We start from the raw sequence: 17,181 nt of genomic DNA, 5'->3' as shown, positions 1-17,181 counted from the left end.
GTCATTAAACCACAGGATGAAGTATATCCTTTAAAAAATAACCAGATACGCCTCATGCTTTCCAGACATTTATTAGATCTTTGTTAATTTATAATTGATATGTACATGTTTTCAAAAACACCCGTCCTCACCTTTCAGTACAGTTTGTGTAAAATTAGTTCATACACACTTATATTAAAATTGAGAATGGAAACGGGGAATGTGTGAAAGAGATAATAAATGTTTGTTTTGAACAAATATTTATTCATTTTTTAAATACATAATACCACGTTTACTCCAAACCAATATGTATAAAACCGGTTGTAATATCTATATACTAGCTCCAATTGTTGTCTTAGCAATTATAAACAAACCCTTTTAAAATCAAATCCATATATGGATAAACTACCTATTTGGCTTTTCTCTAATTTCGCGTAGACACCTTTTCAATTAATAAAAAATAATAAAATTATCAAAATATCTTTTAAAATGTCAACATTGAAGCAGTTAATTAAGTGGATTGTTTTTGCATATTTAAATAGCTTAACAAATAAAGGATAATCTCATTCATACTAGATATTTATCCAAATCTGATTACTACTTATATTACATTTAACGTTTTAAAATTTTGTCACCTTTGCTGTTTATTTTTTCATGCAAAATCCGAAGTGACCAATACAAATATGTGTGTAAAATCGCCAAAGGTAAATCAATTAACACTTGTTAGTTTGTGACATCACAAAAGAAGCAGAACCTGTTTTTATAGTGAGTGGGTAGTCACTTCCATGTCAGCATATACTCGGGTGTTCCACATCACAGAACCTCACTTTTACACTGTCTCGTCAACTGGAAGGTTCTCTCTCTGCTGAAAAGGTAGGACAACATTTGTATTTAAAAAGAAAAATTATTAGCTGTTCCTTTCTAATGCAGTATAGATATATGTAATGGGATTATAATTTAGAACATTTACCTTCGTGCTATTTTTTTAAATGCCGGTACATGTATATTCTTAAAAAAAAGAAAATGTAGTTATACATACTTCATATTTGGTCAGAATGTTATATATGGTTGGTCTTTGTAAATTTTTGTGTTTTAAAGTTTGTTGTTTGATGTTGCAATCCTTATTCGGGAGTAAAACATTGACTGAATCTCATTTCGAATTTAGCGCTTTAAAATGTGCATAAACGCTGTTACAGCCTTATTATATAATAGAAAAGAAATGTTACATTTTTGTTTTTACCCAGAAATTAAAATAGTTATTCAAACTCCATTTTACGGCACGGAGAGCACGTGCAGTCATAGATAGTGAATTTATTTGGAAATTTGTTAATTAAACCTCGTGATTATTGTAACCCAATCAAATTAACGCAAATTTATCGATGAATTATCTACCTCTCTAATATGTAATTGTTGTAAAACAAGTTTTATAATCTATAAACAGTTACACACCTTCATGCGACCAAGTTTACAGGTTTAAACCAGTCCCGATTTGGATATTTTGGTCCAAATGGTAATAAATTCACAACTCTCATTTTTTTGAAAGTCATTCAAAACTGAATTTTTGGTTAAGTTACTTTTCACGAGACCGAACAAGTCAAGTTATAGAATCTCTCCCCCCCCCTAACAAAAATGCGTATAGAATTCAAATGACTCCTGTTTCAGGAAATCTTAAACTTAAAATGCATTTATATGTCTGGCATTCTATGTGTAAATTGTAGCCCGTTGCACAAGGTTTGTCTAAAGGCCGTTTTAGCCAAATGGTCTACTTTAAACTTGTATTTGGTGACTGGTTCCAACCAGATTGATGAGATTTCATGACCGAAAAGGGCATTACACGAGTATTGTTGAACCTCATATTAAGGGTGGTTGATTTGTGTTTGCGTCCAGTGGCAACTTTTTCAAGAAATAATATTTATAATTAAGAAAATATCTTTACATATCTGGACAACTCGGACCTGTCGCTTACAACTACATAAATTGTTATCTTCTCTCATGGCTTCAACTTTCATACATAACAAGTTATTTGTGCTTATTTTACTGAAAAGATTTTAATCAAAAAGTTAGGGTAATGTAGTTATAAGTTCAAAATAATAATTGGAAAGAAATAACTGATTATACCTAACAACTGGGTTTCAATATCGCATCGGCTACACAGGGCTACGTAGGTTTATGACTATTGAACGCAGTGATGCTGTTGGCTTTTTTCAAAACTACCTGTACCCTTTTTTATTGGGAAAATATGCGTCATTTTCATCAAATTGGGAATTTTAGAATAAACCATGAATTTGACTGAAACCTCAAATTACAGACCCCATTTCAAGAGTCAAACCCTGCTTTGAAATGAAACCTTTTTGTCAGTGATGATACATAAATAGACCCTCAAATCTGCACATATAGTAAATTTAGATATGAAAGTTCAGTTTTAATTCATGCACAATTACTACTGAAACTGCACTGTTTGGGAAAATGTTGTCTTTTGTTGAATAGTTATAAGCCATTTTTTTTCAAATTGGGATTCTTCTCCAGGGAAAAAGCCTTTATTCTCCATTAATTAAAGGCAAACAATATCACTGGAACGTGTAGCTAACCTAGCTGCTATAAAGACATTGCACACGACCCTGTACAATATGATTTGAATACAGCTAATATGTCTACTCTACTCTGAGCTTCATTTAAACAATTTGGAAAAAAAATTACTGTTTTACAAAATATACGGCCTAATACAAATTCTGTGTCTATGCTTTGCTTATTTATTTTTTAATAAAATTGCTCTGAATACAGTCAAAACTGCAACCATGACCGTTGTAATGCCCTAGCACTTAGATATGTAATTGAAGTTTAATGCAAATTCAGATTTTTGAAATACGTATACTTCTCTTTAGCAGCAAGGAGTGTATTAACAATATTTTAAATGAGTTACAGTACGTGATTTTCAATATTATAAAACACATTTAGCCCATTTAAATACCCAATCGGTCTGTATTTATTTTAAGTTGAACTATTAAATACCCGGGGTGTTATTTTTTCTTTAAAAGTTCAAACGCCTTGTACATAGCGATGAAAATCTTCATGAATAAAGTAATATGAAGTTTACACCCGAACAAGACAACTCAGTCACACACAAATGATGTCTTAAACGCATATAATTGATCGAATTTATCACAAACTAGTCTAGTAATTGAATATAAATACTGAACATGTATATTAAAAATGAAATAGTTTTTTTTATGGATGGAGAGAATAACGGCAATCTAAATTTAGTTTTCAACTAGGAAAAACTCGAAAATGATCGCCCTTCTAAATATAGCTGTTAGCAGTTATCCACAAGCTAGGACAGTATTGATTTTATGTTGTCACCTTTTGGCAAACATTTACAACAAATCAAATTTCACCACTGTCCCTCTGAAAAACGACAAAAGAAGCGTACACTATGTAAATGAAGTTATGTGTAAATAAGACCCAATAACAATTTTCCATTACAGGAACATGCACATATGAAATATATATATTAACAAAGATTAAAACAAAAAAAACATAAAAAACCTTTCGAAAACAATGCAACACTCTAAAAGAAGGGCGAAAGATGCCAGAGGGAAAGTTTCACTCATTGAAAACAAACCAACAACGCCATGGTTAAAAATAGACTAACAGACAATAATAATACACAAGACACAACATATAAACCTACAGACTAAGCAACACGAACCCCACCAAAAACTTTTGGTGATCACGGGTACTCTGGAAGTGTAAGAAGACCTTTCTCCAAATGTTGCACCCGTCGTGTTCCTCATGTTGTTACAAAGCCGATAAATAGTCTTAATTCGTTAGGTCAAATTCGTGAAAAGGGAAGGCTGTTGTAGTTCTGACATGAGAAACATAACAGTATATCCGATATAATCTGTGAAACGGTAACTACATAACGGTCATCCAACTCGTGATGGCGTTCGTAAAATTTACGAAAGAATGATTTCAACTACACGATTCGAAACTCTTGGTTAAATAGCTTCCTTGTCAGCAGCAATCCTATATTAGGTATATGAAAATATGGATTCATACCCTCTTTTTTTAAAGTTAAAAGGTTGTTCCCTTTTTCAAAAGATGACAATGTTTTTTATATTGACAGATCGTAGCATTGATTACCGAGATATATATACGGACAAAATTTGCAGTCGGCTTAAAAATGAAATGAAAAAATAAAAAAAAATATCGATTTAAATAGTTGTAACTTAATTTTTCAGGGTCACTGACTTGTCACCGATGGATTCCACAGTATCCGGATTTGCCCCTCGGGCTAGCCGCTTTTTCATCCTACTCGCAATATTCATTATACAAACAGCAGCTCAATGTAAGTATTGATTTAAACCTATTTCAAATGTATTTAAATGACCATAGTACATTTATATTGAAAAATACGATACAATCATCATGAATGGGAAATGATTGGTTTTAGGTCGAGGTTAAATTGTTACCTAACATTGGTACTTAACTACAGGAATGAATTTAAACCTGAAGTATGTACAAATTATCGAATTAACTTTCAGCAAATAAAGAATAAAATAAAAATTACCATGGGTACCGAATATATCGCTGACCTGTTATCTAAGTATAAATTGCAATATATAAGCTCCTAAAAAAACAAAAACAAAACACAATTTATTTCATTTAATCAATTATACAGAAACAAGCATCACATTCCACTGAAATATGGCACATTAGTTTGTGAAGACTTTTATTGCTCAAATCTTTTCATTATCCAAATAAAATCCATGACGTCACTTCAAAGTTTCAGGTATATAATGTTGCTTGAGCAAAGTAGGCAAGACCACAAACGCGAAATTTGTGTAGACCATGTTTATTATATATAGAGCGAAACCAAGATAAAATAAAAATATTGCTTGGAGCAATTTATAACTAGTTTCCATTTTAGTTTAGACCCACCAGGTGCTTTTCAGTAATTTAAGACTAATTTAATTTTATTTCAGCTCCACCAGGTGCGCCTATAATTACCTCTCCACCAGCAATTAAAAAAGATGACCAGATTACTCTGACCTGTACTGTCAATGGAGGTTCCCCGTCCCCATCAGTTAAATGGTTGAGGGACGACATTGTCATCGACGATACGTATACCACCACACAAACAGCCGACGGACCTCTAGTAGTTAACACGTATTCATTCGTGGCAGATAACGAGGAACATTTGGAAGTGTTCGAATGTCAGTCTGAAAATGGTGTTTTACAGAATCCTCTATCCAGAACTATATTCGTCGAGGTGTGGAGTAAGTATGCAGTAAAACATTTAACATGCGTGAACATGCGTACCTCAGATTTGTTTTGTAAGTCTCAAAAGTTAAATTACGCAATAGGTTCGGATTGGTATCGTGGGCCCAAGTATTTTACTGTAGACCCCGAAGCAGATTCAATGAATTGTATCCAAGGTATAAAGGAGGGGTTCTGTTTGGTATAATGAGTCCAATATATTTTACTATAGGCCCGAGGCAGATTCAATGAATTGTATCCAAGGTATAAAGGAGTGGTTCTGTTTGGTATAATGGGTCCAATGTATTTTACTGTAGGCCCGAGGCAGATTCAATGAATTGTATCCAAGGTATAAAGGAGTGGTTCTGTTTGGTATCGTGGGCCCAAGTATTTTATTGTAGGCCCCGGAGCAGATTCAATGAATTGTATCCAAGGTATAAAGGAGGGGTTCTTTTTGGTATAATGGGTCCAATGTATTTTACTGTAGACCCCGAAGCAGATTTAATGAATTGTATCCAAGGTATAAAGGAGGGGTTTTTTTTGGTATAATGGGTCCAATGTATTTTACTGTAGGCCCCGGAGCAGATTCAATGAATTGTATCCAAGGTATAAATGAGACGTTCTGATTGGTATCGTGGGCCCAAGTATTTTACTGTAGACCCCGGAGCAGATTCAATGAATTGTATCCAAGGTATAAAGGAGGGGTTCTTTTTGGTATAATAGGTCCAATATATTTTACTGTAGGCCCCGGAGCAGATTTAATGAATTGTATCCAAGGTATAAAGGAGGCGTTCTCTTTGGTATAATGAGTTCAATATATTTTACTGTGCGACCCAGGCAGAATTTCAATGATTAGTATCCAAGGTATAAAGGATGGGGTTTGTTTTGTATAATGGGTTCAATGTATTTTACTGTGGATCCCGTGGCAGATTCAATGAATTGTATCCAAGGTATAAAGGAGGGGTCCTGTTTGGTATAATGAGGCCAATATATTTTACTGTAGGCCCCGAAGCAGATTCAATGAATTGTATCCAAGGTATAAAGGAGGGGTTCTGTTTGGTATAAATGTATTTTACTGTGCGTCCGAGGCAAAACTTCAATGATTAGTATCCAAGGTATTAAGGATGGGTTTTGTTTGGTATAATGGGTCCAATGTATTTTACTGGGGGTCCCGAGGCAGAGTTTCAATAAATTCTATACAAGGTATAAAGGAGGGGTTCTGTTCGGTATAATGGGTCCCATGTATTTTACTGTAGGCAAGAGGCAAAGATTCAATGAATTGTATCCAAGGTAAAGAGTAGGGGTTCTGATTTGCATCATTGATCGGACTTTTTTTTACTGAAGGACCGAGTCCGAGGTTCTAATTTTTACATGGGTACCATTGGGTACAATGATTTGTATCATGGGTCTTGTGCATTTAACCGTATACCTGAGGCAGAGGTTCTAATTTTTACATGCGTACAATTGGATACAATGAATTGCATCAAGGGTCTGATGTATTTTACTGTAGACCTGAGGCAGAGGTTCTATTCATTAAAAGGGTATTGTATTTATGGTCTTGAGAGGTTCTGATTTGTATTATTTTTTTGAAGTATTTTATTGTAGGCCCTAGTAGAGGTTTAGGTTTGTTAAATTAATGAATATAATGCAATTTACTGTAAAGTTTTGTTCCCCAAGAACTGCATTTACAGAATTTGTTTTAATTTGACCTTTATAATCACATAGAGAGGGTTTTGACCTTTACAAACGCATACGAGGGTATCACAGTAGCCCAGTAGTCGGCATTTATGTGCTGCTGACATGAATTATCATTGGTCATTAACTAATTACAAAACTTTTCTTTTTTAAAATACTTAACTCGGGCATAGTTGTATTTGGCAAAACTTTAAGAATTTTGGTCCTCAATGCTCTCCAACTTGGTACTTTATTTGGCCTTTTGGATGAGGCTTTTGTAGACGAAACGCACGTCTGGCGTAAATACATTCTTTAATCCTGGTATCTATGATTAGTTTATTTAAACGACGATTTTTCGCATAATTTAAACGGATCAGTTGATTGTATTTTACTTTTTTCAGGACCCCCTACTATGCCCGTTTTAGTAGGTCCAAACGAGGTATTACCAGGAGCACAGACAACATGGACTTGTACTTCATTGGGAGGATACCCTGCACAAAAAATGTCAATGAGAATGGGAAATAATGTATTTACTAACGAACTTACAACAAACACGGCATATGTGGCTGCTACCGAGTCCTACACCGTAACTGGAACCCTTTTATGGGCCCCAACAACAGCGAACGATCAACAGACTTTGTTTTGTGATGTGACCCACGCTGAAACATTAAGCGCCCCACAGACAGTCAGCAAAATACTTACCGTAAGATGTAAGTATAAACTTGTTTTTATGTACTTACCGTAAGATGTAAGTATAAACTTGTTTTTATGTACTTACCGTAAGATGTAAGTATAAACTTGTTTTTATGTACTTACCGTAAGATGTAAGTATACACTTGTTTTTATGTACTTACCGTAAGATGTAAGTATAAACTTGTTTTTATGTACTTACCGTAAGATGTAAGTATAAACTTGTTTTTATGTACTTACCGTAAGATGTAAGTATAAACTTGTTTTTATGTACTTACCGTAAGATGTAAGTATAAACTTGTTTTTATGTTCTTACCGTAAGATGTAAGTATAAACTTGTTTTTATGTACTTACCGTAAGATGTAAGTATAAACTTGTTTTTATGTACTTACCGTAAGATGTAAGTATAAACTTGTTTTTATGTACTTACCGTAAGATGTAAGTATAAACTTGTTTTTATGTACTTACCGTAAGATGTAAGTATAAACTTGTTTTTATATTATTTGTACCGGGAAAAAAGGAAATACATAAGTTTTAAAACCATCGTTCTCAATTATTTTAGCTTCTTTGAGTTATGACTTTCATGGTTTTTTTTATTATGACATCTAGAGCACACCTGCAACATCGCGGTCTTTTAGAACGTAGTTTAGAAAGGGGAACAATAGGGAGGTCCGATAACATGTTAACATCACCTCGATTTGGGCAAAACAGTTAACAACAAATGCAAAAATGCTTATAACAGTTAACAGTAGGTTGAAGGCTGTTGACAGTTTAAATTTATCTCGGATAACTGTTTTGGACTTTTTCAATGTGTTGTTAACTTCTCCTCTTTAAAGTATGTAAACTGTTTTAGGATACTTTTTTGTAAGAATTCATGACTGGAGATTTTCAGGAGAGTTATCAAAAGTCTCCTAAAGACGCAATACAAATCGTATGCTTGCATCATCTTACCCTAATACAGATTTAATTTGTCGTGAATAGTTCGACATTTGTTTGTTTATTTTTAAAAATACCGGTTTGTAACAAATCATACGTACATGTTAAGATCCGACTAAATACCGATATCCCGATATCGTCAGGTAAATATGCAAGATTATATCGTATTTGGGGACACCTATCCATTGGTATGTTCTAATATGACTTCATTTTACTTATGTGTGCAGATTGAACATCTTTTTGTATGTTATCATTTCAGCTCCACTGGCAGTGAATGCACCAAGAACACTGTACGAACCTACAACAGGACAAACTATCACCTTGACATGTCAGGTGACATCTGGAACGGCCACATCGATCACCTGGTACAAGGACAACCAACTGTTAAACCTTAATGCTAATTCAAGATTATCTGGCGCCAGTCCTGGATCACCTTCGATGACCATCAGCAACGTACAAACAAGTGATACTGGCAATTACATATGTTCAGCTTCCGATGCATCTGTAACGAGAAATACAAGTACCATTACTGTAACACCAAGAGGTTTGTACAGTAATTTAATTTAAAGTTGGCGTTTTCCTCGAACACTATCGGGGGGGGGGGGGGGGGGGGGGGGGGGGGAGCTATGGGTTTTTTTTTTGGAAAAAAAAGTTTTGTTTCCAGTTTTTGGAGAAAAAAATAATTTGATTTTGACCCCGAGAAAAAAAAATTGTTTGTTTTACCTTTAGCTGCCACTATATGCAATGCTAAAATTGAAAGAAAAAAATTGTTTTCGACTTGTCGCCAAAAAAAATTATTATTTTTCGCTGAAGGCGAAAAATAAAGTTTGCCTAGAAAAAAAATTCATAGCCCCCCCTCCCCCCGAAATTCAAATGGTTGCTGCCTTATTTATTCTGACATTTAAATGATAATGAATGCAAAGTTCGTTGCATTTTTCTCAAGATCTTCGGATTTGATTTTACTGAAATTTTGTATCTAATTACCGATTCTGCATTACAATGTGAGAAGTTTTCAAGTTCATTGTCCACCTACATTATGTTTACTGATAAATGTATTTGTGAGAAGAACTCGCAGTCCATCTTCTGATACATATTTATTATCATGTTTATTGTGTTTTATTTTCTAATTCCATTTTGTTTAGAGTGTCCGTGGAAAAAATCTTAGTTCAAAATAGATTTACAAGTTATGACGTGTTTTACTGCAAACTTAACTTGTGCAATTTGTTTTAATAGCATCTCCAACACAGCCAACCCTGGTTGGTCCAACCTCAATGACAGCTGGTTCCTCTGGTACCTGGACCTGTACTTCTATCGGAGGCTTTCCTCTCCAAACCATGTCCATGAGAATTAACAATGTGGTCGTCAACAGTAATGAACTCTCCATAAACTCCCAGTATAATTCAAACTTGAGGACCTACACAGTAGTGGGAACATTGAACAAGGTACTCAACATGGGACACAATGGACAGACGCTCTTCTGTGACGTAACCCACCCAGAAACATTGACGTCACCACAGACCGTCAGCTTACCATTAACAGTCAGATGTGAGTACCCAGCACTTGTTTCACTATTGTGTACTATTTATCACCATTTACTCTATTTAGTCTGAAATTATTCATTTTTCTATCGTTCGTTCACGAAATCTTGCATATAAAAAGGCACTATTTTTTATGAAGAAGTCGTACTTTTTTATGCTTTTTACGAACTCTTTGGAAAATCGTGTTCATGTTATCTTAATATAAAAGGAATGCAACGTTTACATAAAAAGATGTCTTTTAAATATCAACATCCATGCCGTTTTTGTTACTTAAAAAGCTGTTGAGACACACAGTGGGTGCTGATTTGCTGTGCACAAAAATAAATCCCTATAACTGAAATAACTTATTTTGATTTCCATTAGGTCTTTTACATTTTTAAACAATCGTTTGAACCTGTAATGGGTTTTCACAATCTATGAGACCTATTGGAATCCAGACATGGCTTCCTTACTCGATAACAAAAATTAACATTGTTTCTAATTTTCGTTCATTACTTACTTGAAACTTCTTGAATACATGTCTTCTTATTTAACATCGATATTTAACACAAGGTTTGAAATATTTATGATTTTCAAGAGGAACTTGGACATTAAATAAAAGGTTTCCCAGTCTTGTCCTAACCTAGCGCTAGTTTCAATAGACAATTTCAGCACCTAGTTATAGATTGGCCGTTTACATAAAATATATACTGATGTAGAATAGTGTTCACATTTATAGTATAACATCCAATAGAGGCAATGAAGCTGTCTTTTGTCAATTAATATATTTGGCTGTTGGTTCGTTTACACCATTATAAACAGAGGGGAATTCCAAACTTCGTGTCCAACATTCTGGTTTTATTTCTTGACCTCCGAATCACTTCGATACTGGTGATATTTGTAAAACCAAAACAAATCTACGCCAACGCGATTACGCGATTTAATTATCAAAGAATGACCCGCGTTCCCATTTTTGTCCACAAAACGGAAAGGCACGCAACAGCTGTCCTTGATAACGAAAAGTTCCCAGTTTTAAACTTTTTAAAAGATAATTTTAAATTAAACTGAATTTAGATTTAAATCGAAGACAAATTGTCAGAATATTGATCTTGATGTTCGACGCGCTTATTTACAGCTCCCTTGGCAGTAACCGCACCTACAACATTCTACAATCCCGAGGAGGAGGAAGATGTCACATTGAACTGTATAGTTACCACCGGGACAGCCACAGGAATAAACTGGTACAAAAACAATAATCGATTAACTGTGGGCGCCAATCAACGGTTTTCTGGAGGTTTACCTAACTCTCCATCATTAACCATCACTGATGTAGAAATTGCTGACGGTGGTAATTATATATGTGAAGCCACAGATGGATCTGCTACAGTCAGAACAAACTCAATTACTGTAACTGTTAGAGGTAAGATAATCCAACTAGTTTATGTTTGTAATGTAAAATTATTGTATTTAAAAAAACAAAATTGTTTATTGTTGTATAAATATTTTTATTCTTAAAATTAGTCAATTAGGTTATTTAAGAAGATCATTTTGTTGTCAACAACGATGTTAATTTTCTGTAATTTCAGTATCAAATTTTCTTTTTACGAATTTCGAAAAAAATGCACACTTTAGTTAAATACCTAAATTCCAGTATTAAATTTACTTTATTTAAAATTTACCAATACAAAACATATTCAAAAGGACATATTGCATTCTGTATATTGTATTTGATGTTTTACCCCTTACAGAAAGACCTTGGTTGGAGTATGACATCATTACCTATGTCCTTGATGGCTATAACAAACTAGTCCGTCCCATAGATCCAGTCAACAACGTCACACACTCTCTCATCCCTAGAGAGATATTTGAATTTGTAAGTGAAATTAATATTTAGTTAACAGCAAATTAAGATCAATTAACTTAGTCACGTTTCGTCCTAAAACCTGTTGACATCTTGTAGTTTATTAACAGTGTCTGTCTTAGTTATGTCAACCAAGTTTTCGTCGTCTGTATTTATAACCGTTTCTCATTCACATTTATTCGTTGTTCTGCAGTTTGCATATTGTGCAACTATTATATCATTTTTATGTGGGTTTCTCTGTGAACGACCGTTCGTTTGTGAGCTGTATTTCTGTCCCATAGTGTGGTCATTTCAGCAATATTGTTTAACATTGTCATAAAGCGGGATGTTTTGCTAGTCTGGTTCAATCCACCAATTTTCTTGAAATGTCCTGTACCAAGTCGAGAATGTGGCAATTGTTATCAAATATTCATTTCTATGTAAGTTAAAGAGTTATTTGGGTGTTATTTTTATTACGTTCACTTCAGTGTTTCTGTTTGTTTGTTTTCCTCTTTTAGTTTATGGGTTACCTTCGGTTTTATTTTGTAATTCTGATTTATGTTGTGTGAATCAATTCATGATCTTTTAACACCGGTATACTATTGATGCCTTAATTTATTTACATTTTGCGGCGTCTTGTTTCTTTAAATGCATAAGATTTTTCGAAGTCCTTTTTAAACTTTAATAATTTTAAGTATTGAGTTGTTCATAGTCGAACATGTGTATGTTGTCCTGCAATGTGGAAAGCTAGATACAATCGCTCTTTTGATGTTATATAATGTGAGACGCACACCTGGTCGTGTATGTGTGTAATGTGGAAAACTACACGATGGTAGGTAGTTATATGATTTTTGAAAGCTGTACGATGGTCTTGGTGGTATAATGTGAAGCCCAACCATTGGTTAGTAGATTTCATCGTGAAAGGCTGTGGTTGTAAATGTGGTCTGTTTAAGGACTGTGTTGGGCTACAAAAATCGTGTTGCAGGCCTTTCCGATGGACTGTCGGTGTGTATTAAATATCATTCGCCGCTGGCCTTGTTGCGTATTTTGGAGATCTGTCGATGTGTACTTTTTGTCATTTTGATGTCTGGATGATCGTCGTCTGGTGTTCACTTATATCGCATCGCATTATATACGGTTTGATATTCGTCTAATGGTCAGTTATATCATAACATAGTAGTGGAAAAAATAACCTTACATAAGAGATGTAAAAAGACATTGGCTTTTACCCATTCATTTGATATTAAATTTATATTAGAAAAATGTACTTGTTTGCTCACAATGAGAACATTGAAAGTGTATTAAGAGACAGTTTGGTGCAAATGTTTAATATAATACTAGTAATCAAATTCCGTTAAATACCATTTACAATTAATATTTGATGATTGAGCGAGACATACATTACATTTATAACGCTTCACGGCTTTGTGCTTTTTATGATACCAACCTCTCTACAGACTTCAATTCATATGTCTTTATTAAAAAGTTGAGTTCGTTTTACCCCGATGCAAGTTGATAAAATATTTTTAAGTAGGGTACATTTGTACCTGTTCGTCTACTAACAATATACAGTGGGAAAGTTTCTATTTGAGCAGATAAAATGCATAGACTGTAAATTTATTTATGGAAAAAGTCGCTGACCGAATTAAGCTTTCACCAACCAACGCCTACTTATACTACTAACACTGCCTTTTTCATTGCGTATCTGGTGGAGAGATGTCTCATTGGTAATCATGCCTCATCTTTTTATGTTGAATATTTACTTTCGATTTGTTTTTTACATCTTTTAAAAATGTTTTTTTATGTAATTGGATTAGACTTGACGCTACTTTAACGACTTCCTGTTATGTTAAAAGCAAATGAGAATTATAAGCTATGTAAATTTTCGTATGGGATATTTTTGGGCGATCATAAACATAAGAATTTCTGAACCATCTAAATTGGTTCCTTTTCCTTTGTAAAGTTTGAAATTAGATTTATAGTTTTTTTTACAAAAATACATTTTATGAAATATTGTCACGGCAAAACATAGGTCGTCAGTAAGAGGGTAGGAAGTAAAACGTTAAGAATTTTAAAAAAAAGGCGATTGTTTAAACAAAAATGGTTTCAAAATACAAAAAACATATTTTTTCACCAATTATGTTGATAAAAAGGGTTTCAAAAAGTAACAAGTCACAAAAAATCTACATTTGAAGTGTATATGATGGTTTAAAAACGTGTATATTGGAAATGTTTATACACACTATATAGAATCGTACCACAGTCCCCCAATTCAGTCACGTCTTTTCAGGTTTTATGTTTTGTTGGTGTCGTCCTTTGTATAAGCCATTACCCATTTGAATTTTTATTAACCTTCAACTTTCAATCCCAAAGCAATACATGCTTGGTTGTTTAAATGATTGGTATTATACTGATGTATTTGTGAATAATGCGAGTAAGTTTTGTTTTAACCATTTTCAGGAAGGGGGCAAGAAGTTCGTTCTACAAGCTATGCAATGTATGAGTTGGAAAGACCCACGATTGACCTGGCCTAAGGGACAACCTAGAATCAGTCTCCCTTCATCGGTCATCTGGTTACCAGACGTTGTACTGTTTGGACAGTAAGTTTATTTAGATATTTTAAAGTTCAGAGCTATTTGAATTCCAATGAGATTTTTAGATTGATAAAAGCAACAAATCTGGCGGTGATGAGCAGTTGATTGAGTGACTAGTTTCTCGTACGGATTGGAAATTCATTCTTGATTTGTTCTTAATTTTAATAAATTGCATTTACACTTAAAAAGTGGCTGTTTATGTGTGTTTTGATAAACCCAGTCTGAAAATAGCTCCATTCACGTTAATAAAAATAAATACCAAGTTTTTTTTATAATTAATCGAAGGATTGGCAAAATTGATTTTTATTCAAACTACTAGTATATAAATAAAACTGTCTATAAAGGCAACAGAAGTATAATATTTAAGATTGCAACTCTTAACGTGGTCCTGGTCTGTGATAAACATAGACTCAGTGGCTACCGCCCTGCCTATTATGTAGATATTTCAAAACTCTTTTATCATTTATTACAGGAAATACGTACCAGACTTCGAAGCCAAGGTAATCGTTACTAAAGACGGAACTGTTGTGTACTGCCCTCAAGGACCAATCACAGCAACAAATTGCGAGGAGAAATCAGGGGAAGTGTATGAATGCGACTTCCGTTTCCTGTCTTGGTCTTACGACAAAGTCATGCTGGACAAGCATTTTCCTGGCTTAATATCGGATCCATCAATTGACATGTCTATTTACCTTGAGCACGATCATTACGAAATTGTCAGCAGATGTGCCGTAAGACGTGAGATGACATATCCTTGCCGAGATGGAACCTACCCAGAACTTAAATATACATTTGTTCTGCGACGACGACGATCATTTTGCAGAAATCTCAATCAAAGTCCAACTTGTGTTTAAACATTGACATTAATGAAACGTTAAGCTTGATCTCCAGTTCATATCAATGGTTTCTCGCAACTATTTACTTACTTTATGTTGACATTTACAAGAGAAAAACATAATGCTTAATGTCTTTATAATATATCAAAAGTTGATAATTATCAAGTATTTCGAATTGATCAACAAAATCAAAAATGCAGATTTCCAGCATTAAGGAGCAAATAATTCAATTGTTACATTTATTCATACTATATTTACATGTTATGTTTATTCCGAATATATTTCTATATTTGCTAACTTACATTTTCATTATACATTTAATTTATTGTTGTAACATGTAGAAGTATATCATTCCGCTATTAAATGATACTCAGGATAAAATTTGTTTCAATTCAACTTATTTCGTTTGCTTCTAGCCGTTAAAATAGAGCTTATTTACATTGAAGGTCGAACGTCTGAATTAGAAAATATCTATTCTTAACATAAGTTGTCAGTCCAAAAGAGGTTGGGGTTTAATGAAGCTGACATTCTTCAAAAAATATTGGTGTTTTCTTTCTTTCATTTTTTACACTTTAAATGTTTACCATGTCAGAACCAACGACAGTTTTTCAATCTTTCTTATCCCTTAGTATTTCGTCATTCTTTCTAACCATTAAAGTAAAAAAAAAAAACGATTGTTACTGGAAATGACATTAGTGGTCGCAAATTTGGGAGGAGTGAGTTCTCAGCAAATATGATTTTGAATTAAATGTGACCGGTTGAACGTGTGTCCCGAAATAGACTTTCCAGATCTTGCCCTTTTATGACCTACATTTTTATACACATAAAACTATTTAACCAAGTCTATTGCATGACAATATAATCACGCCATCCATCAGTTTGGTTGATTAAATTCTATCCAAGGCGTTAAAGTTGTTCATCTGTACTTTAATAAGGAAATAGCTATACTTCATAATTTAAAATATTTAATCTTTGAAATCAAATTTGCCATACTGTGTTAAACATCGTGATCATTCATTGCAGAATTTTTACAATATGGTAAATACCAGTGTAATGCACATATGTTAAAATTACTAGTATTTCATGGTTTAAATGTGATCCGGCGAGCTTCCTACCTTACATTTAGTTGGCTTTGAATGTATATTGTGAATTAAAGTAAATAAGGTTTACTGGTTAATAGCATTTAGATGTTATCATGGCTGTTCATATGTCAAGTTTCTACTTATAATTCTGGTACCCTTAATAACTTTTCTACTGACTACTTTTTATTGTATTTTAACGCACGCACGTCCGAAATCCTATAAAAAGACCAACCCGAATAATTAAGTATTATAGTTACGTCAAAAAATATTTAATGCTTGTACTGTAATTTGGACATTTCAAAGTCTTTTTCTCAAAAAGAACCGTTTGCAACACTCGGAAACAAATAAAATGTGTTCCCAATTTGTTTAAAATACCAAAAAACAGCACACTTTTGGTATTTTAAACTAACTGAGAGACTCGCAAACAACTGTTCATTGAAAGTCTCTGTCATGAACGAAATAGTTACATATATTCTCTTAACTATGTGTAAAAATGTGTATATACCAAAATGATTAAAATATAATTTCTCAGTGTTGTAAAGCGATGGATTTAATGTGTTCAAGAAACGTCAAAACTTGCCAGTTGACCGACTTGACTTTGGCAATTAGTTCTCGTTCTGACATGGCATATTTACCTAGATATTCACCAACAAACACTCTTAATGGGCTAGATATAATCAATAATGCTGAATTAATAATCATTTTGATGTTGGCCTGTTCAAATCTAAATATTTTAATATGTTAGAAATTGATCCTATACGAGGTAGACGTTGATTT

The 17,181-nt window shown here is 33.6% G+C and overlaps 1 protein-coding gene across 3 annotated transcripts in view; it reads left to right on the top strand.

The window, feature by feature from the left end:
* The first annotated feature begins 606 nt into the window (after positions 1–606).
* LOC134708195 (basement membrane-specific heparan sulfate proteoglycan core protein-like) overlaps positions 607–17,181 on the top strand; it is a 30,816-nt gene continuing 14,241 nt past the window's right edge. For 2 of the 3 annotated variants that reach the window (XM_063568533.1, XM_063568531.1), the window contains exons 1-6: positions 607–852; positions 4,218–4,324; positions 4,962–5,255; positions 7,311–7,619; positions 8,795–9,079; positions 9,769–10,080. In XM_063568533.1, the coding sequence (XP_063424603.1) occupies positions 4,237–4,324; positions 4,962–5,255; positions 7,311–7,619; positions 8,795–9,079; positions 9,769–10,080 (1,288 nt within the window). In that variant the 5' untranslated portion in view covers positions 607–852; positions 4,218–4,236. Of the gene's footprint in view, positions 853–4,217; positions 4,325–4,961; positions 5,256–7,310; positions 7,620–8,036; positions 8,076–8,794; positions 9,080–9,768; positions 10,081–17,181 lie in introns of those variants that run through there. The other variant, XM_063568534.1, reaches the window with a different exon arrangement.

The sequence above is a fragment of the Mytilus trossulus genome, chromosome 2 (assembly GCF_036588685.1).
Source record: "Mytilus trossulus isolate FHL-02 chromosome 2, PNRI_Mtr1.1.1.hap1, whole genome shotgun sequence".
NCBI lineage: Eukaryota > Metazoa > Mollusca > Bivalvia > Mytilida > Mytilidae > Mytilus > Mytilus trossulus.
This window is presented reverse-complemented; position numbering and strand designations above follow the sequence as displayed.